Source organism: Syngnathus acus, chromosome 14 (genome assembly GCF_901709675.1).
Source record: "Syngnathus acus chromosome 14, fSynAcu1.2, whole genome shotgun sequence".
Taxonomy (NCBI): Eukaryota; Metazoa; Chordata; class Actinopteri; order Syngnathiformes; family Syngnathidae; genus Syngnathus; species Syngnathus acus.
The window spans coordinates 7,540,352-7,561,663 of record NC_051099.1 but is presented as its reverse complement, the minus strand read 5'-3'; the positions used below and the strand labels follow the sequence as shown (position 1 = coordinate 7,561,663).

At 42.3% G+C, this 21,312-nt stretch overlaps 1 protein-coding gene across 7 annotated transcripts; it reads right to left on the bottom strand.

Moving 5' to 3' along the window:
• Window positions 1-4,327: 4,327 nt before the first annotated feature.
• On the bottom strand, window positions 4,328-21,293 carry klhl13 (kelch-like family member 13). Of its 7 annotated transcripts, XM_037270386.1 has the most exons (9): window positions 21,201-21,293; window positions 20,027-20,101; window positions 14,612-14,683; window positions 11,648-11,789; window positions 11,343-11,475; window positions 10,715-10,923; window positions 9,763-10,558; window positions 8,699-8,812; window positions 4,328-5,262 (listed from the first exon to the last, which is right to left on the bottom strand). In XM_037270386.1, exons 2-9 carry the CDS (start codon window positions 20,077-20,079, stop codon window positions 4,775-4,777), a joined length of 2,007 nt encoding a protein of 668 aa, XP_037126281.1. In that variant the 5' UTR covers window positions 20,080-20,101; window positions 21,201-21,293; the 3' UTR covers window positions 4,328-4,774. The 7 variants fall into 7 exon arrangements, with proteins under 7 accessions (XP_037126281.1, XP_037126285.1, XP_037126283.1 ...); XM_037270390.1 differs by lacking the exon at window positions 14,612-14,683; XM_037270388.1 differs by lacking the exons at window positions 14,612-14,683; window positions 21,201-21,293 and adding an exon at window positions 19,785-19,919 and having other exon boundaries at window positions 20,027-20,096.
• Between the last annotated feature and the right edge of the window lie 19 nt (window positions 21,294-21,312).

Below are 21,312 nucleotides of genomic sequence, written 5' to 3'. Positions count from 1 at the left end.
AATTCAGGTTAAAACCTAAAATGACAAGGCCCCAAATCTCAATTTAGATTTCCTGCATGTTATCATTAAGTATGTTGTATAAACGACAAAGAGAAGAGTTATTACCTTACTCGTTCACTATTCTGTCTGGTCTTACATTCATTCAATGTGCAGAAACTGAGCTTTATGCAAGGACCAATTACTTACTAATGAGTTACTGGGTCAATATCAATATAAAGTGCCTTTGGTGTCCTTGTCAGAATCACTTGTAGCAGAATAATGTAGCGGAGATCATAAGGGCAAACATTCAATTTATACAAATCCCAACAGAGAAGTCTCTAAGGCAACTTAGCTAGCATTAATTAACAAATAATTAATTCTAATATTATTCATAATAATAATAATAACGATGATAAATAAATTAAGAATTAATTAACAAATAATAGCTCATTATTTGGCAAGTAGAAGGCGGATCACTCTTATGTAATTACCTAAATAAGTCATTACCATCTCATTGTAAGGTGGTACAGACTCTTCCCTAAATATAATCCAATTAATAACAAACCAGTTTTCATTTGCCCAGATGAATAAATTATAGAAATAATTGTTTTTGCTTCACTCAGTCGTCAATATCAGGGCATATAAAACGTTTCTTAGTAGGTCAGCATCCATTCGGGGCCTGTTACAATGAGGTCATCCTGTAACGTTAGTTTCTTTCAACTGCAGCACACATTACCAGTTGAGAGAGTTTAAACAGGGTGAAGAAGGAAACCAATGGATTTTATTCCCGTGGATGTTTCTGCTCAGACCATGACCGTGAACATGAAGAGGATTAACTTCTGAGAGTATGTCGGGCGATTTATGTTGAGGGGGGTTTGCATGTCAGCTTGTTACGCGTGCGTGTGTAACGCGCACACCTTTTATATGCGCTTCAATGGCAATCAAAGCGCCGTCCTGTTCTCATTAGGATCACTAGAGGTCATTACTGTCGCGCAAGTTCCTAAGCACCTAAGGCATCATATCAGCGATAATGAAGTGGGGATGGAAATGAGTTGATCTAATGGGAATATCATTTTGCACCATTATTTTGTTGTCGTTTTTTTTTTTTAATCGCATACGAAGAGACGTTTCAATCGTTTGCTTGACTTTTTCCATCAACTGCCTGCTAGGCAAGCAGGACAGCAGTTCGCTCTGAAAGAGGGTGCCGTCAAGTGCTTTTTCATTTCATGTGCGGAGAAATTCAGGTAACCACGGCAACCTGCTATTGTACACAGGGACATTTAGGCAAAAGCCTGAGTTATCCATCAAGACTGTCACACCCACATGCTAACAATTGGACGTGACCTCGGGGGGGGGTGGCTGTTATTCACACTCAAATAACGCATATGTGATCTACAGATGATGACGTAATGACGCGAGTAAAATCATTGGCTTTCTGTCCATGATCTTTATCTTCGATCACGATAAATTGAATTTCGCCTCAGGACCTAAAATTAGTTTCATCAAATTAAAAAGACCAATACTTTAGAGCAATAAATTGTTGGGCTGAACAAAAAAAGTCACCCATACCGAATGAGGTCCACCTTTTGTTCCTGATTTATGCTTAATCCTCTTAGTATCATTTCCTAAATAGCATTCGCTGTGATTAATTTTGATGTAAAATGAGCAGAAAAATGATATGACATGTTCATTTCAATAGTTTCATACAAGTACAATACAGTAATCCCTCGTTTATCGCGGATAATTGGTTCCAAAAACCACCCGCATAAGTGAAATCCGCGAAGTACGGTCACCAACAGGAAGTACTGGGCAGGCTAACGAGTTAGTGGAAAGATGCTAATTCGCGAGCATGCTAACACGCAAAAACGGACTTCTAAAGGAATGTAAACGAACATTTGGAGCAATACTACATTGTCCTAAAGGTTAGACACATGTTTCCTCAATTTAGAAGTTTTATTTTGACTTTTAAATGTTTTTAAATTTGGAAAAAAAATCTGCGATGTAGTGAAGCCGCGATAAACCAAACACCAAGTAGCGAGGGATCACTGTATACCTCATTGGGTTGCCAAAGGACTTGAGCAGGTGCTGCCATTTGGGTCTTTAACCGAGTGGGAAATCTGCAGGGACATGAAGCCAGAGCTGTATTTAACCTCGCGAGATCCCCCGAGCAGAGCAGCTGTTCTCGCTGGGGCCAATTTCAGAGCGTCAAAGGGAAATCTCACTATTCCAAGTCTGCAAATGACTAATGACTTGACTGACAGCTAAATCGGGAGGCATCAAGTTTATAAAAAAATAAAAAAAGACTGCAGGGCCGTCAAAGTGGAAATAATCTGGATGGTGTCAGAAAGCAAACATTGCTGCAGCAATGAACAAGCTCCATGGCGTCTTGCATGAAAAGGATTATCTGTACAAAGTCAGGGAAGAGATGCTCCAGTTAACAAGTACAGCAAGCACACTTTGCAAATTGAGGAAAGAAGCCATGCGTAGAAAATGAAATCTAGGCCTGTGACATGGCCAGATGTTGAAGAAAAACAAATCCTAATTACCGCTACCACCTCTGGCATCGCCGCACGCTGCAATCCAGCTGGTGTTGGAAGTCGAGATGAATCAGGGCCGGATTATTCACTGCACATTCAAGGGGACCGAAAATTTGACCTATGAATATTCATTAAAGAGGATTAATAAAAACATGTAAACCTCTGTGAAGCATGTGGGCTTTAATAATGGCGGACAGCTTGTGGATTGAGTGCATAAAGGAAATGAATACAATTATGCGACGGGAGTAGCATTGGGATATTTTGGCCGTCTGCCATCCGCTGGGATCAATAGCCATTAACACGGTTGTGCACACAGTCAGAAGACAACGAGGATCTGCATCTCTGCGGAGTGTTTCATCATGATAGGGGAGGTCGGAGCTTTAGTTACAGTAAGAGCCACCGCCATCGTGCTCGGTCCCCCTCCCCCTCCGCTGCTGCCGAGATATGCCTCCTGACTGACAATGTCATCAGGGCGCTTGCATGTAAACACACCCAGCAGGCTGGACAATCTGGGTCACTTCCTGGCTGCATTACAGAAAACGTGGCGCGCCAACTGTGTGTTACGATGTAGACACACACGTACATCTCGTCACTTGATAAGACAGGCCACCAGTGGTGATGAAATTCACCAAGAAGCGCAGGTAGTAAAGATGATGAAAGGAAGATGAGACCAGGGAGGACGTGTTTTTTTTTCTTTTTTTTCTTGCTTGATCTAGTTTTCTTTGTCTTCTCTCCTGAGGGCGCATTGTTCATTAAAAAAACAGGCAGCATCATGCAATATTGACACTGGCTTGCACAAACTTTGGGATTTGGTGGAACTCTACAGACTGTGACTGTGCAGTTCCAACTCAGGCAGTTCAAATGAAGAGGTTTTCTTTGAAAGTATCCATGCATTCCCTTAAAGATTTCTGATAAAAAGCAGAAATTTATGTTTTTCAGTCTTTTTTTTTGTAGTGACCTTGCATTGAGCTTTTATTATAATTCATATATTCATTAAGGCATCATTTTTGTGAGACTCAGGAGCGCTACTAGAGTGGCCAGGAGGGGGGGTCATTTTTCCCCCCCTCATTTTTAGTTGCCGTTTAATTAAACTTTTTCCTGATCACAGCACATTAGTTGGGAATCGATGCGATTAAGGATTAAATGGTTACCTGATTGATATTGTAGATCAGGGCTTTCGAACCACAGTAATTTTCAGCAGGGGCCACGTCATGATTTTCCTCAGAGGGCCGCTGGCTGTGAAAACAATAATGTATAGTCACGCCATCATATTATTACACACAACTGTCCCTTCAACTGACAGTTTAGTGAGCCATAAAGCGATGTGGAGGGCCACATCTGTCCCCCGGGCCTTCAGTTTGACACCTGTGGTGTAGCTAGTTCAGGTGTACCTAATTTTGTGGCAATCTATTCAGAGCACAACAGGCCCCAAATGAAGTGAAATCAGAGGCAGGACAGTAATGTGCCGTAATGAGAGTATAATGAGGATATAACGGTTTGGACCAAACTCACCTCATGATTACACAAACCTTTTGTTCCTGGTAACAGCGTGAAGTGCTCGTCTCGGACACCATATGTTGCTATTAAGGATTTAATCGGCGGGAAGCAGGTGGGCAGACTGGGCGAGGTTTCCATCTGTCACGGTGCCAGCAGAGGGAGAGAGCCAGTTTCCAGGTATCGCCGCTCAGCGGATTGTTTATACCAGTGGTAAACAATCTGCAGCTGACAGGTGTCACTGGGAAAGTTTTCCAATCAATCACAGTGAAGAAACTCAACATGTAAACCCTTTACCGCTAATGATACCACGATTGTCTACTTACTTTGAAAACTTTATTAAATTTAGAAAACACCACTTTGTTGACAGTTTAGTAGCAATCGCAGGAAAGTAAAACCGAAGGAGTGCTTTTTAGGCGGGCCTGGTCCGAGCCCTGAGCTTGTCCTGGTAACCTTTTCCTCCGCAACGCGCCTGGAGACGTACGACAGGCGGCAAATTCAGGTAGAAAAGTTGATTTGCAAAGTCCCTTTTCACGTCAAGGTACTTCATGACACGATACGAACCGAGTATGCAACACAAGGGTGGAAATTGCTCGCCTTTCGTGTAGCGGTGTGTAGGTTTAACCGCTTGAGGAACTGTAGGACCGAGGGACGCAGTACTGACTTAGTCCAAAAGGGAAGTGCAAACAATGTCTATATATGTTTTTTGGGGAGTTAAGGGTTATGGGGGTGTGACCAAAACAGGGCTCCCCCCCAATCACTCATCAAGGGGCTGAAAGTGGCGACTCTCTGGATGGCGAGCCTGACATCTCGTCAGGCGGGAACACGGTGAGCGTGCAGGCTCGAATCCCGCCGAGCGACTCGGGTAAGTCAAACACTTTGTGCCACTCGTCTTTCTCGGGGTCGTACTTCTGAACTATTTCCACCATGCAGCGATTGTTCCACGAGTATCCGCCCACCACGTAGATCTTATTCTCAAACACGGCCACGCCCACGTCGCTCTGGCCTCGCAACATGGCGGCGATTGGAGTCCATAAGTCCAGTGCGGGGGAGTAGTACTCGCAGCTGAGCACGTCGTCGTAGTCGCTCGTGCCCCGGAAGTGGTTCCCGCCGATTACGTAGAGGCGGTCGCCCACCGTGCACATGCAGTGGAGCCCGCGCACGGTGGTCATGGGTGCCTTCTGAGTCCATTTGTCTGCATCCGGGTCAAAGCACATCAGCTCCTTCTGAAAGGTGTCGTGCGTGATGCCGCCTATAGCGAGAAGAGAGGGCTAATTAACCTCCATGCCAACCGCAGAGGAGCAATGTGTAATGGATGAGATGGGCCAATCTCACTCATTCGCTCTCTTTTGTGTTGTGCAAGCAGATGAAAAAAACTCGTCATTTGGCATTTACTCTCCGGTGAGCTCGAGACTACAAAAGCAAGTGAGAGCTGCACCGTGCTCAAGCAAACACGCACAAAACAGACTGTCGACGTCGAGACGCACAAAGCTGAAGCAAAGTGGGGAGGAAAGAAAAAAAAAAAACAGGACATGTCTACAGGGAAGGCTTAAAATAAAGAGGAACACAATCCCAGCATGCATTTGGGTAGAAGCCAGCCCATCCCCGTCCCATTCGCATCCCCCCCAGGCGGAGAGACTCGGAGCGAGAGCAGCAAAGACTTGTGGTGAATCAACAGCATAAAAAAAAGAAGAAAAAAAACACTTTGGATGCTGCCCACAGATCGCGTGCTAGCTCTATTGAAGACTCTCGAGCCGCCTTTTCGGCCATGCAATGTGGTGCCTACTCAAGTGATCAAGTCAGACTTTCTTTCAAAAACCGGCCCACACAGTGAGGGCACTGGGGAGAAATACAGCTATCATTCAGCCTTTCCACTTTCAAACTCTAATAAAAAAGGAAAATAAAAAGAATGGATTATTGTATTTTTAATATTTACCTTTTAATATCTGATTTTAAAAAAAAACAGACTGATACGAGATTGCCAATTTACGGGAGGGAGTACTACATAGTAATAATCAAAATAAAATCATGGTAAATCCTGCCATAAACAGACAAAAAATGATAAATTTGTTATCATTGCCAAGTGCACTGTTGTATGCTTTCTAACTTCTAGTTAGAAAGGAGTGGGAAGTTGTGGAATAACAAACCCACACCTCTCATTGGGGGGGGGGGGAAATCCAGTCAGGGTTAACTGATGCATTTTTCTTTTCCTTTCAGATGAACTCATCTTTCACCTGTCTTCCCACAAGCGTAAACAATTTTTTTACATTGTCAGGTTCAATTTTAGGCTATGAGGCTGAAACCTGTGAGATCTTGCAATAAATAAAAGACTCTACACCAGAATGGCAGATTTGATATATAAGTGCTGCACAGTCAGCCTTCGCACAGTCCTCAGTCAGCCCACTGCTTGCTGGAGGCGTGTTGTGTGAGAGCCAACACTTAACCTTGGGTAACCTACAACAAGCAAAAGGCATTTTATACAATCGATTCATGAAGAACTCCATACAATGTTAAATCTGACTAAAACCGGTCATTTGAGGCAAGTTAGTTTAGCCACTGGAGCCTGAGTGGTCACTGAGTGGAAAAAAAACATCTCGGAACGGCGGGGCTGCGATTGAGAGGTGCCGCGGCTCTCGCTGCTCCACTACTCGCATCTTGAACGGCGCCACGCCACTTGAGCTGTGACGCTCCGTGGGCTGAGCGCATGTGTCAGGTTCATCCAGCTGAAAGAATACCTTCAGACAGCTGAGAGGCGCGGCCATACAACGGGAGCTGATCCGCTGTGACATACCAACACAAAAGTGCACTTCAGTGTGGATCACCTTGCCCAGCGGCTCTAATCAGCCTCCCGCACCCGAGACCTCAAAGGTGCTGCGGGGCCTCAGTGTAACAAAATTCCTCTAATTGGCCATTTACCTAGCCTTGAGCATTCAAATACCTGCACCACCTCAAACACTTTTCTAGAATCAGTCCTTGAAATCTAAGGTGATTTTCAAGCTCTTGAACCAAATCCTCATCATCACACCACATGCACCTGCACAACTAAGATCTCCACTCCACTGTGCTGCCTAAAATCCAGTTTGTTCCTCATCCCAAAAAAACACAATCGGCGATGTGCAGCAACATTACCATCCCCCTGATGCTCTGCATCTTTATTTTTATCCAGCTACACTAAACATGAAGCTTCAACGTATCAGAAGCAAAGGTGTAAGCAATGCAACCCTGTGGGCTCCAGCCAACGAGAGGTACCCAGCTAAAAGCGGATTAGTGGTCCTGTGACCACTGTGTTATTCATTGTTTCATTGTTTGATGAAGTGGAAAATTTAGGACAGATTGAGAGTGGGCTTCCACACCACTTAAGGTGCTCGGACAATTCTAATGACAAACAAAATACTGTGCAGTATTTGAATTAATCAAGTGTGGGGATGAGCTGTATGTCTTTAAGATAGAACCTCTTAAGTATTTCAGGTAGAGTGAATTTAAAGGATTTCAAAAAATGTCGTCCATAAATCATGTATGTTGCTGTAAGAACACAGTATCCACAGTACCTGCAGCCAGTACGGATTAACACACAGGATCTTCCATGTGACACCTCCCACACAGACTTCATCCGGTTATCACCCCCCTGTCTCCCCTCCACTTCCGTTGTAGAAATTTGCTCAGGATTAGTCACACAGGGAGAAACGAGGACTCATCTCCATAGCGCGGGATATGCTGTTTTCAATCCCATGAAGTGAACAACTACGGGTGTGAGAGGCTTTGGATGTGTTCACACTTGCACATAAACAACTTTTGATTTGGTTAAAAACAAACTGGTGCGGTTAATTTGGTCATGTATGAATGCTGACTTTGTTGAGTCAAAGAACATATTCGGCATCAGAAACATTTTTTTTTTTACAAAAAGGAGATATACTGACATGGTGGTGAATGATCTGGTCTCAATCTACTCACAAATTTAATTAATGTGAAATTTGGGCTTGTTGAATTGTGCAGGAATTGAAGAAAGATCAAATAGTTGTTTTTCTACCAATAAAGTGAAATTGTATAATTTCCTGCAGAACAAGTTTGTCTTCTGTATATTTAAATCTCTGATTAAAATCTCAGACAGGTTGGATAATTAGCTTAGATAAATTAGCTTAGCTAATTAGCTAAACAAACTAAAATTGCTAAAGGAGGTTATTTTATGTTTTTCTAGTTTTCATGAATAACTGGGGGTAAAGAAAGTTCGTTTGGTGTTGCAAAGCAAGGACTATGTCTTACCAACAGTATTAAAACACTGACATTTTTAGAAAATCATCATACTGTTAAAATAAACAATGGACTGCGAGAGGAAATGGCTTCATTCGGATAAAGACATATTAAGGAAAGCTTCTGTCAGGCAAATGCATTGTATTAAAAGAGCAGGTGTTATAAAGCCACTGAGAAGCGGCAAGGAGAGACTTGAAGCTGCTGCTGTCCCTGGCGTGCCAAGAACCTCTTAAAGCAGGTTCTTAAAAACACAATTATAGAAGCAAATATAATTGGTGATGGTAAAAACAAAAACAAAACAAAAAAAACCAATTTGGACCACCGTGTATATTTGAAAAGCTATTTTGTGACATCTCAGTCAGTAGAAATAACACATCATACAAAAAAATGAATTTGCTTTTTGCACGTGCTTTCCTACAAAGTAAATGGTTGCAACTTACCTGAAATATACATATAGCCGCCGTACACCGTCCCGGCATGTCCATAGTGCGGCTCATTCATTTTGGCAACATACGTCCATTCATTTGTCCTTGGGTTGTAGCACTCCACAGTAGCTTAAAGGCGACCAAAGCGGGGGAAGAAAACGTATTAGTATAAAGTAGGTCAAGAGTCAGACAACTAAGGAGGACAAACAGCAGCAAATGAGACCTTGGAGCGTCTCAGCGTGGGAGCTGAAACAACACCAGAGGAGCATCCGAAAAACCATATCAGCAGGGAGCAAACAAGAAATTGGAAGATAATACGACTGCAAAATCATTTCGGTTCCAAGGATGTTTTCATAAAGTCGGCAACAATCTGGAAAAGACACTTAAATATTGGGGATTTACACCAGAACATTATTTCCACCGGCATGCTTTCACGTTATCAGATAAAAAAGACCCATTGTGATTAGTGTGACCTTAATAGCCTGCAGGTTTTTGCCCCTCACAAATCTTAATGGAACCAGTGGGCAGTCGAGGGACAACTGGCAGTAATGAATTGCGAGCCACAGTATTTTGGTGACCTTCAGATCTGGCTCAAAACACTGGGGACAAAACCCAGTAATTGGATCGGCAAGCGACAAGTGTTCTTTGGAGGCCGATTAGTCCTAATAATCTCTGGGGATTAAGAAAAGAGGCAAGAAGAAGAAAAAGGGATCGAGTTTAGCTTTGGCAATTGCTTTGTTGGAAAAAGATCACGAGCCTGGCTGATGAGCACCAATAAAAAAGGAAACCTCACCGTGCTCTAATTACTTTGCCTACCTGTAACAATGTCTTAAATCAAAATCATGGCAATTTTATATTCTTCCTATTATAAGTTTGTGATCATAAAGAGGCTCTGTCGCAAGTACTAATAGCTTGAAATAAGCCTGGTCTCAGTACTGATACCTAGTATCGGAATGCGCCCATCCGTAGCAAAAACCAATATAGAATTCTAATTATTGCCTCAGTGTGTCTTAACGTTCTTTCCAAGAGAAGTCCTTTTTATTCTAGTGTCTAAATTTGTGCAACGAGGGGGAACTCACCGAGCTCCCCAGCCGCGTTCCTTCCACCAACAGCGTAGAGGTGTCCCTTGAGTGCACTGAGGTGGAAGAAGGTACGCTTCTCATTAAGGCATGCCACCTGCATCCACTTGTTGTAGCGAGGGTCGTAGCGGAACACGGTGTCCACCGCCGTCTTGCCTTTGGTGTCATAGTTGCTTTGGCCGCCCACCACGTAAAGGAAGTTGCCAATGACGGCGATGCCGTGTTGGTAGCGAGGCGCGTCCATGGGGGCCAGCGCTTTCCATTCGTGCGCCTTCTCGTCAAAGAGACGCAGTTCCTTGCTCACCACGAGCTGCTGCCGCAGGACGCCGCCCAGCGTGACCAGGTGGGCGCTGTCCGAGCGGATGGCTGTCCGTTCCGACTGCATGACGGGCTGCATATAGGGCATCATTTGGTAGTTGCTAGCTTCTAGGAGAAGGTTGACGCACGTGTTGTCTGTGCGCATGAAGTCCACCGTCTGCACGTGATTGATGAGCTCCTGCGGGTTCATGAGGGGGAAGCGGATGTTCTTCATGAGCTTGGAGGCGTAGTCCATGCGACTATCTTCGTAGCGCAGCCAGCGGCAAGCCGCCTTGAAGAGGTCCAATTCAGTGCAGTGTTTCAAGCTGTTGCTGGACAGCACAAACGCCAAGCGCTCAAAAGGCAGCTTGACAAACTCGCCGGTTCCCAAAAGTGAAGGGAAGTTTTTCAGGATGAAATTGTTGACATATTTGTCCACCTCTGTGAGGTTATACGTGTTAGCGATGCGGCCCACCTCCACACAGTTGTCAAGGGAAACCTGCAAAGCGAGATCAAGAAAGGATCTACAATGAATATGTGCCTGTGTTGACAACAAAAAGCCAGTTTGACTATCTAGATAGGCAGATGAAGAAAAAAAGGCTTTGATAATAATGCACTGTAGAATTGGTAAAAATATAAAGCATTGTGTACGCACACGTTCGCTTACCCCAGATATAAGAAAGACCTTGCAGAAATCCAACACCGGAAGGATTTGTAAGAAGCTGGCCGCCTCTAGCGTGTCTTGCAGATTCTCCATGTTGAGGGACAACTTGGCTGTGTAGATGAAGTCGATGATCTTCTTCAGGCCTATTCGGTTGACTCCGTGGAGCTTGATGCACATTAAATCCTGTTCTTTCATTCCACCTGCATCGGAGCAAAGCGGAGACTATGCAAAAAGAGGACGCAACTAATACATAAGCTTCTTTAACTGACAGGCCTGTGAGCAGCTGGATCCATGCTGTCTGCTGTTTCAGGATAGCAACAAATTCAATTCCACAGAATTTGGGTTTATACATGCATCCAAGTGTCAAAAAAACATTTGGTATTAATATTTTGTGAAATCATTCGGTATATACATATAATTCTGCATCAAGGGCCTTATCGTAGCTTATTCTTAATGGCTTGGCATACAGATTCTCACAAGGTACTGTGTCAAAGCATGAATGCATTCATGAATAATTAAAAAAAAAAATTATTTAGCAGCCATTGAATGAATCATCGATGCATAAATTATACCAGAATCGCACAGGAGGAGCAAATATTCAGAGTCATTTGGGACCCACCTGTGAACATGGCTTTGAAATAGTCTGAGGAAGAGGCCATCATTGCTCGATGAACGGGGAAGGCTTCGTCGCCATCGCCAGCGACAAGAGTGACATCGCATAGCAGTCCCTCTATTCGAAGCTGGTCGAATCCCTGCAAAAAAATGACTCAATAAACCATCCCTGCATACTCCAAAACACAGTGAACCCTTGTAAACTTAACAATTCCCATTAAAAAAATATTTCACACAATACGCTTCTTAAACTGTAGAAAAAAATGGTGTTTACATTTCAAGGTTAAAGCTGGGATTGAATTGAGCTCTCACCTGAAGAACCACTGAGCTGTGTGTGTTGCTTGTGAAAAAACGTGTGTTTACAGTCTTTGATGCCTGAAGGTGAGCACAGACGCCCATATCACCGTAGCCCAGAGCCACTTTCATGTGAGTGTCGTCGTCCTCCACGAGGGATCTGTGAAGAGAAAGACAATTCGCTTTGACTTGGGTCACCTGGATTTCCACAGAGTAGAGGCCAGTTCAACTCAATGCTGAACAGCTTGGAATACAAAAGCCTGAATTTCACCACACTGCATGGAAGTTGACGCTGAGGGAGTAAAATGATCTCAATATTAGCACCATCAACAATTTTAATTTGAATAAAAAAACACCCTATGCACAGTATTTCTGAACATTAAGACATTGTAAACAGCAAAATGGCTTTTCATGCATGCAAGACACCACAAAATGTATTAACACAATTACAGTGGAACTGCAATGAAAATAATTTGATTTTTTTAATATTCAGGAGACTTATTCCTAAAGTTAAGCTGCCTATACTGTATTCAAGCTTTCAAATTCTTTTTATTTCAATTGAAGCATTTTCAATCAGATGTCAGCCATTTCTGCTTGAGGCTCGAAACTCAGCGCCGTCTGCTCGCTCAGGGATAATTTACCCTTTTCCTTCCACTGCAGGAATGAGCGGACACAGTAAACTGCAAAATCGATTCATCCCGACTCATGACCAATTTATTCAAGGGAGATAAATGAACAGACCGTTAACAAAAGGAGAACAATGAAAAACAATCCATTCTTGTTTATGATTACTAATAGAAACTGAAATAGCAAAGACTTATGCTCGCCGGTTTGTCAGCAGTTTCTGAATTTCCTCTTTGGAAATCAATATCTTAACTTAATGCCCAAAACTGGCCAGACATGACAGATATTGTGAGAAGAAGAGGAAGATGAAGATGACCTTCAGCAATGTTTCACGTGGTGCCCAGTACGGATCAAAAACAGTTTTGATTGAAGAAAGTTCATTGTACACAGGATGAGATTCCTTTTGATGTGCCGATAACCTTTTGGCTGACCTTTAGTCTTGGACATAAAAGATCACAGCAATAAAATAGAACGAGCCAAATAAAAAGAAAAATTAAAACATTTATAGGGGATGAACCATTTCAAATTAGAAAATGTGCTGAGCATACATTATGTATTTGTGACCTCTAAATGAAGAAGCGGGTAAATCTTGAATGACCAAGTTGCCTCTTGTCTATATTACCAAAATGCCGTTTCAACATGTGCACCATTCAGGGCATCTGCATTGCAGCCTGTAATAAACTGTGCGCCACCTCAGGGCCAGGAACGTGACATCAGTACGCGCAAACGAGTGCTGCACTACAGAAAAGCAGCTTTGTGAAGAAAGAAAAAATACAACAAAAATATAGTGAACATCTTCATATGACTTATGTGACATTTTCCTTTCTTGGCTTTGGAGCTGCTCTCCGGAGGCTTCTTGATTGCACTCTCTTTTAATGCGTAGTGACATTTTTGTGTCTAGACTCAGGCAAGAAACTAATGAGTGCAAAGTGCAGAGCTGTGCTATGCACAAAGAAAATGATTAAACCACCGGACCACAATTAAGTACATTTTAGAATTAAGAGAGAATGTTTCTGGAGACAATCACTTCTATTTGTTCGTAGGATTCAAAACTGGAAATCATCAATATAACGTTCATAATAATTGTTTTTTTTTTTTTTTAGAATTACATGACAGTACACAGAAGCAGAAACATTTGAAGGCAACAATCATTTACACTTGGTTGTGATTTGATTCGGACTTGATGGAAAAAAAACAAAATACCGCTAGTGTGCGATGATATCAATCGCCTATAAACAGACAGGCAATGAAGAATTCAGTTTATCACCAGAGGGAATGAATCCTTTACACTTGTGGACCTTCTATCTCCCTTACGTGCAGATTTATTTGGTGAATAAAAGGCTTGAAAATATTACAGCTACCCTGCACTAGATAGGATAAGATGATAGAATTGTCAAGGGTACCCCCCACACGTTAAATGTTGCTTGGCCTGATTTTGATAAAATAGTGTTTGGCACAGCATAGTAGTAAATCTGCCTCCCACAGGCTCTCGGCCCCGAAGCCAATGGGGACATTTAGGTGATTTTACCATTTAGTAAAACGTAGAAAGCTTCTGAAGGCTATTACTAAATGTTTCATAATATGCTATTCACAACGATGTCGTAGCTCACCCTCGTGTTCAATTAGCAGACTTTGGCTGATAGAATACATAAAATGGAAGAACACAATTAAATTGGGATTTCAGATTTTAAGCCGCTAACTTTAACAACAAACAAGTGACAGATATGACATTAATTCCAAAGGCAATGTTACAGAGCTCCTAAAAGTGATGAAAATAAACATTTATACAACACTCATGATTAAGAAAGTCAAGGATCGCTATCAAACACAGTCTAATAGGAATTATAATGCTAAGACAGCAGAACCTCAAAGGCTGAAGACAATAAAGGTCACAAATTGTGGAAATTACCAAAGATTTTTCAGGGGGAAAAAATACACCACAAAGGCTGCTTAATCTTTGTATTACTAGTAAATAAAGATTCCATTGCTTCCTAAACTTTTTAATACATTGGTGTTCAACCTTAACGGCTCCGCTGTATGTGCAAAATTGGTAATATCAAAAAGTCATTTTATGATGGGCACGTGATGGATAAACAACTGAGCTGGTTGCCACTTGTTTTACATTTTTACAAAACTATGGAACAGGAAAGCTAATGGGACTTTGTTGAAAGCAAAAGAAAAAAAAAACACAGCAAACATGTCACATCTTCTACCACGACTCAGTTGAATTGTTTTGTTTCTTGAAATGAAGGTGAAGGGTCACACAGGATGGTGATACAACTAGCAGGATTTGACATCACCACTGTTTCAAATGCACAGTGAGCACAATCACAGGAAGGAGGCAGGATTTACATTTACCCTGTCAGGTGGTAAGGCGGACAGGCAGCGAGGAGAGAGTGGTTTGTCCACACCACAAAGGAGTGTTGGTGGCTGCCGGAACGAAACAAAGGAGACAACAGCTACAGCATCCAACATGAGAGACGGAATCTCACCAAAGTAAAGTTGATCTCTACTCATTGATGCAATTAAGCTTTGCCATATTGGCTCAAATAGCGGCAAGCGGGACATTTATTTACTCAACTGGCGTTTATTAGTGGGTGGGCTCTTTATTCTTATGAACATTTTTTACTATATGGGAACAGCGAATGGGAATTTGTACGTCCCAAGCAACCCTTATATAGGATTAGAAAAAAGTTGGAAGTCAAAGAAACCACTAAAAGGTGTCAAGGGGAATGAAGAAATGAGTAAGGAGGGAATGAACGCGGCAGTCTATCAAATCCCCTTCATGTCGGTGGAAAGCTTAAAAACATCCTTCCACCAGTGACAGTTTAAGAAGCTAAAGTCAACTTGGCTTTTGCACGAGATGACAGTGGCTCTTGAAAGATTTATAAGAATAGCTTTGCGCTCTTAGCTAACCAATAGAAACGTCATGAAATCATTTATTTTAGATTGGAAGCCATTTCTGGAAGAATGTCATTGAAAATGCTTTGGATGAATGCCTCACGTTTGTTCAAGGGCAGAAACGCAAACAGGCAAAATACAGTAATCCCTCGTTTATCACTGATAATTGGTTCCAAAAACCACCCGCAATAAGTGAAATCCGCGAAATACGGTCACCAACAAGAAGTACTGGGCAGGCTAACGATTTTGCGGAAATATGCTAATTCGCGAGCGTGCTAACACGCGAAAACGGACTTCTAAAGGAATGTAAACGAACATTTGGAGCAATACTACATTGTCCTAAAGGTTAGACACGTTTCCTCAATTTAGAAGTTTTATTTTGACTTTTAAATGTTTTTTTAATTTGGGAAAAAAAAATCCCGCGATGTAGTGAAGCCGCGATAAACGAAACGCGAAGTAGCGAGGGATCACTGTAGTCTTAAGAGCGATCTAGGAGATGCAACAATGACACTAAGCAAAACCATAGCCCTCCAAATCGTTTGACTAAGACTTAATCACATCTAAAGTCATTTTTCAAACGCAATCACATCTAAAGTCATTTTTCAAAAGAACATTTGTACATTTTATTGACGACTAGAGCGCTTTTTAAAACTAACGCAACATCTCTAGCCACACATTCGCGCATACCTTCCACCACAGAGGAATTCATCTTCGATCAATCCTCGCTCAGAATAGCAATAATGCAAAGGCAGTAGGAGAATGCAGTCAAACAACTACTTCTTAACACCTGTCTCTTTCTATACATTAAAAAATATATTACTGACATAAAAGGGTGACTGATGACCTTTACATGCACACATGGGGCAGATTTATATCAAGATGTACATCATCATAACAATCATCTTGAATCGAGACAATTCATCCCACTAAGAAACTAAAACGACCTACAAAGAGATAAGTGGGGGAAAAGGCTCACGTGTGGGTGGCGTAAACAATCTGTCAACATGCAACAAAATGCTAAATCAACCCGACGGATGCTGCGGAAGGGAGACAACCCAGAACAAGATGCGTACAACTAAAAAAAGACACAAGGCGACTGAAATAGTACTTGCTTAGAGATACTTCACATTTTTAGGAATGGATATGAAGACATGTCACTGTACCACAACCACAACAGAAATGGCAATTTTGTTTTTGGACAATGTGCTACTACAACTTTTAGCGGTGCATAACAGCAGCCTGGAGATGTCACAGTCATTTATTTATTTTTTAATTGTTGCACTGATAAAAGAAAGAGCCATCTTTTCAGGTAAAAAAAACTGGAAAATAAAGAAGTTTTTCAAACAAGCGAGCTTTGTAACCAGGCAGCTATTTGTTGTGGAAGATGGTTTTATTAGTTCAATTCCATTTCAAGTTCCACATCTGCCCCCCAAAAAAATGCAACTAGTAATTAATCTGCCTGTATCTGTAGCCATGAAAATGTGCTCTATTTTTTCCAGTAGAAGTGAGATTCAAAGTGAAATTGATTTAAATAAAAAAAAAATAAAAAAAACTATTCTTCAGCTCTTGAGTGTGATGTCAGCTGTCAAATCGACAACATGATTATTTTTGGAACGCGGATCTTGCTGTTTGATTAAGAGATCAAACAACCCAGGTTGGTATCGAAGCAGCTCTCACACTCCCTGAACCGTTTGCTTGAATGAGTGCCAAATTCATCACATGAGCGCAAGAGACGGACGGCTGCCTGAAAGACACTTGAAACATGTCTTGCGGGAAATCTGTCAAGTGTAAAACCGTTCTGTATCGTACAATAATTTCATTTGCCTGCGTTAGCAGTACAAAATAAGTCCATATATATTCAAAACCTTCGCTGTGGATATAACCTTTAGCCCAGCAGCATGCAGTTATAAATACCACTGAAGCCTCAAGGGCTCCGGAATAAAGAACCGAGCAAAAGCGACGTTTGCCTGACCACAGACTAACCTATAATTGGGGGCCCGATATCAAGCTACCCAAAAACACAGCTTACAATAGACATGTTTGAAAATAGCAAGCGGTGTGGTGAGAGAGAGGGAGGCGGAGCCTCAGAGCTTGATGCGCTTCCCTTGCCAGCGTACGCGCACAACAAGACACGCAAACGCCATCCTCAGCTACTCCTGTGCTCTTGACGAGTCCTCATTGTGCTCTCATGCAGCATGCCGTCCACTAAAAACTCGGTCTGACCAGAGAACTACTAAAATCTCTCGAAAGTCTTCAATGTGCACTGCTGAGGAAAAAAACTGCAAAAAAGAAAAAATAAGGCACGACAGACAGATTTGCTGTTAAACGTATTGTAGAGGGAGATTGATGATGACGATGTGCGGCAGGGCAGGATGTTTGATCTACAGACTGGGTTAAGAAATCTGGGTGGGGATGGAAAAGGACCTGGGTGGAGACCTCGATGGTCACAACTACTTGTGCACGGCCGTTTACACAAAGCGTTCCAATGACGGGGGTTATTGCGGTCTTCCTCCATGTGTGTGTCACAAACATCTGAAGAAGACAAGTCAACTGTATTAAAATTAGGGGAGAGGAATTGTGATATTTTTGAAGTATAAATCAAGTGCCAACATTCATCAACAATCAAGTGACAGAAAATGTGTGCATATCTGTCAAGCCTCAAGATGCTCCACTGCTGATTCTAATGAAAAATTATACAGCAATGCTACATTTCGTGAAGATCACCAAAGTAAGCTCCTAAGGATCTGCAAAGTAAATCTGCGCAATAATTGACGATTGCATAAATCCACTTGAGCGGAAGAAAAAAAAAAAGCCAATACAATTACCCAAGAGGCTTGCCCTCAAATTATTTCAACCCACACCCACATTTGCACTCTTTTCCACCCTAAACCATGATGAACAAGACCATCAGTGAAGAGCTGATGAAAAGAAGGCAAAAAGCGAGGATGGCTAAAGGTTGTGTGAAGACCTTCTGGTCGACCCTCCCCCCCTCTAGAACAGTAGCAGATGACAATAGCTTCTAAACCAGGGCAAGCCAGACATCCTGACAAAGGCAGACTCCTCCCAAGCCAGAGTTCCTATTTCCAAATAAACAGAGCCACAGGGAGACGGCAAAAGTCTTGGACGTGGTGCTTGTGGTGCCCCAGACAAGCGGCAAATTGAGTCTTTCCAAAAGCAGCATGCCAGAGAAACAGCAAACGATGCCGGACAAGGCTAATCTCTTTAAACGGAACAACCCCCAATCGGAACACAAAAGTGGAACCAGAAATGAGAGCGTCAAACGTTCCAAAAGGTATCTTAATGATTTTAAAGTGGGAAACAAACAAAAAGGTCCCTCAAATCCACATCCGCGATGTATGAATGCTATTACTCACATGTAAGCAGGTGAAAGCGGTGAGGACCGGGACGTCTTAAGAACCGGCACTGGGAATTTCCAGCTGACGGGAGAACCGCTTTTCCATTTCAACGGCATGTTGTTGTCACCAGAATGGTGCTGGAGCAATACCGACAGCAAAGAGCATTTCCATGCGAAGCGTCTCAATGCAGTCTTCCATGCCACTCCTGCCCACACTGTTTAAGGGGGAGGGGGAGAGCGGGACGCGGCGACAGAAATACACGGGTGGAGGCAGTGCCGGCTACAGGCAGGCAGGGTTGTGACATTAGCGGCAGCGCCAAGAAGCCAATAGATTGCATCCAGCGCGACTGCTCGCCTCGCTGCATAAGCGACTGTCTCGTGGTAGGAGGGGGAAGGCGCTTGAGCACAGCCTTGCGAGGGTTCGTCAAGTGTAGCTAAGCAACAGTGCCACCTTGTTAGCGCAGTTGTGATTACCGCTAGGGTATTTTTGAGGAGTTATTTCGAGCAATTGCTTGGTTGCTTTGGACTCAGCTATTTTATTGTATATAATAACACAGTGATAATACAGTGGAACTTCTGACTGTGCCGTAAATATGTTGTGGCATGATGACCAATGGTCAGCCGGGCAGCTGAATTATAACCAGAATACTGCTTAACTAAAATATGAATATTTAATGACAATATGTCCTGCGCTTCTTCATTAACGCTCCACATTTGAGAAACTCACATCACACGTGCTTGTCCACTTACTACACACGAGACATCTGCAGAGCTGAAGGCAGCGCATTGGATGTCCGCAATTATTCCACTGTCGCCAGGTCAGGAAAAACTTTGCCGCCCCATCTGTCATCCCCTCACTTATTCCAGAAGTCATACACTGACCATCAGCTAAATATAGCCCGCTGTAATACTACAAAGCTCTGAACTTTTCACATGCACGCCGTGGATGCCTTTTACAACTCTGGTGACGAGAAGGTTGCACAACAATCGAAGATCAGCAGTCCATACACATTTTGGTCAACATGAACCAACACTCCACTTTCCCATTAAAATGGAACAAAAAAATGAAACTCCATATTAGCATCCCGACAGAAAACAAAGTAATCAACCACTTCTTGACAATATAATGCTACTATACAAGAGTTGTGTGGGCTAAAATATTATATTATCATATTACAGTGGAAATTCAATTCACACTATTTGTTCAATACTTGCAGTTGTGCCTCTTAAGCACAATCCTCTAGTACAGCATCTTAACTGCTAATAAGGTATTACCTGATTAACACCTCTGATTCCACATGAAAGCTTTTCTCCAGATGGTATGACAGACTTACAGCCAGGACACACGGCCAGGTCAGGCCAGGCCAGACCATGTAACCGCTGCACTAAATGTGCGACTCTGTCTTCAATCTGGTGTGATAAATCGATTGCATCCGCCTTGACTGAGGGTGTTTAAATTCTCTCAAAGTTCAACAACTATCACTTGGTGCTAGTTGTGTAATTGGATCGTACATTACCTGTCATGCAGTCCAATGGGCATTGCGTCCCCTTTGTGCACAGGGTGCTCCATACCCTTGCCAGGCCTCACCTTCCTAATCAAAACAAAATAATTTCAACCAACATATTAAGAAGAAAAAAAAAAAAAAAGTCATGAAGACAAGATTTGACAAGAGTGAATCGATGCAAATGTTAATATTGAAAGTGTGACCCATATTCATTGCCTTAATTTACCTGAATGCAACTAATTTAAGGTATTCCTTCGACACTATGAACAGTCGTTTATCCTGGTTTGAAACGAATTTAAGGTATTTATTCGACACTATGAACAGTCACTTATCCTGGAATTATAAATTCTGACAGGTAGACACATTTCCATGATAAAGCAGATGTGTTTTTATTTGTTGGTAGATACTAATAAGTCCATGCAGATTGGCAGCCCCTCAGATCATCTCACCCTGAAATGTCATATTTTTCTTAATATAATTCTAAGTCTAAATGTAGGCTAATTGAAGCTATAAATACCTGCCTGGTGTCTTGCCTCAAAAGTGCAAAATCCAAGATCAATCAAAATGACTCATGTAGTCGAAACGCAACAAAGTGACCCCAACATAACCTAATTAAAGTTTTTACCTTTCAGTGGCGCAATACAACGTGGTGTAAACGCAAGGGAAGTGACTGTAACGCGTGAAAAGGAAAAGTGTACATATGAGTTAGCTAACTTGTTTATGAGGAAAGAAAACTGCCGTTTGAGCAGTACGATGTCAATGACTCGATTACAACAATACATCGTCACATGAGCGGCACTGCCAGACTCGAATAAAAATGTCTTTACGGTCATTTATGGTTAACGTTGCCACTAGTGAACAAGCTAATGCTAACACTATAGCTAAGCTAACTCGTCAACGATTATTGTTAGCGATCGCAATATCTATTAAGAACAATCGGCAGTGTTGTTGCCAGTTGTGTTTACTAGTAGCTAAACATATTACTTGGGTAGTTTAGATCAGATAAACAATATGGATCTTAACGTGAGTTAGTTGGTCGTAGTTAGTTGCTACTTGGTCGGGTTCATTTGCTTCAACCAATTAACAAACTGTTTGCCAACCTGTTGGATTAAATTTGTTCGATGTTGAATTCGATTATAATGTTTGTTGAGTACACTCCATAAACTTGAAATGCTAAATTCCATACCTTCAACGACGAGGTAACGCTGACTGATGTCCTTGTTTTCCTTCCAAGCCCTCAAATCCACTTACAGTAAGGGAGACGCCCATTCTATTTTAGCCAATCGGATATTCGTTTA

Excerpts from the sequence above, each read along its gene's own strand:
- klhl13 (XM_037270385.1), bottom strand. The coding sequence starts at position 18,626 with ATGCCGTTGAAATGGAAAAGCGGTTCTCCCGTCAGCTGGAAATTCCCA. Across the intron at positions 11,790-14,611 it reads CCGCCTTACCACCTGACAGG|ATCCCTCGTGGAGGACGACG; the intron begins GTAAATGTAAAT and ends TTCTCTTCACAG. Across the intron at positions 11,476-11,647 it reads ACAGCTCAGTGGTTCTTCAG|GGATTCGACCAGCTTCGAAT; the intron begins GTGAGAGCTCAA and ends ATTTTTTTGCAG.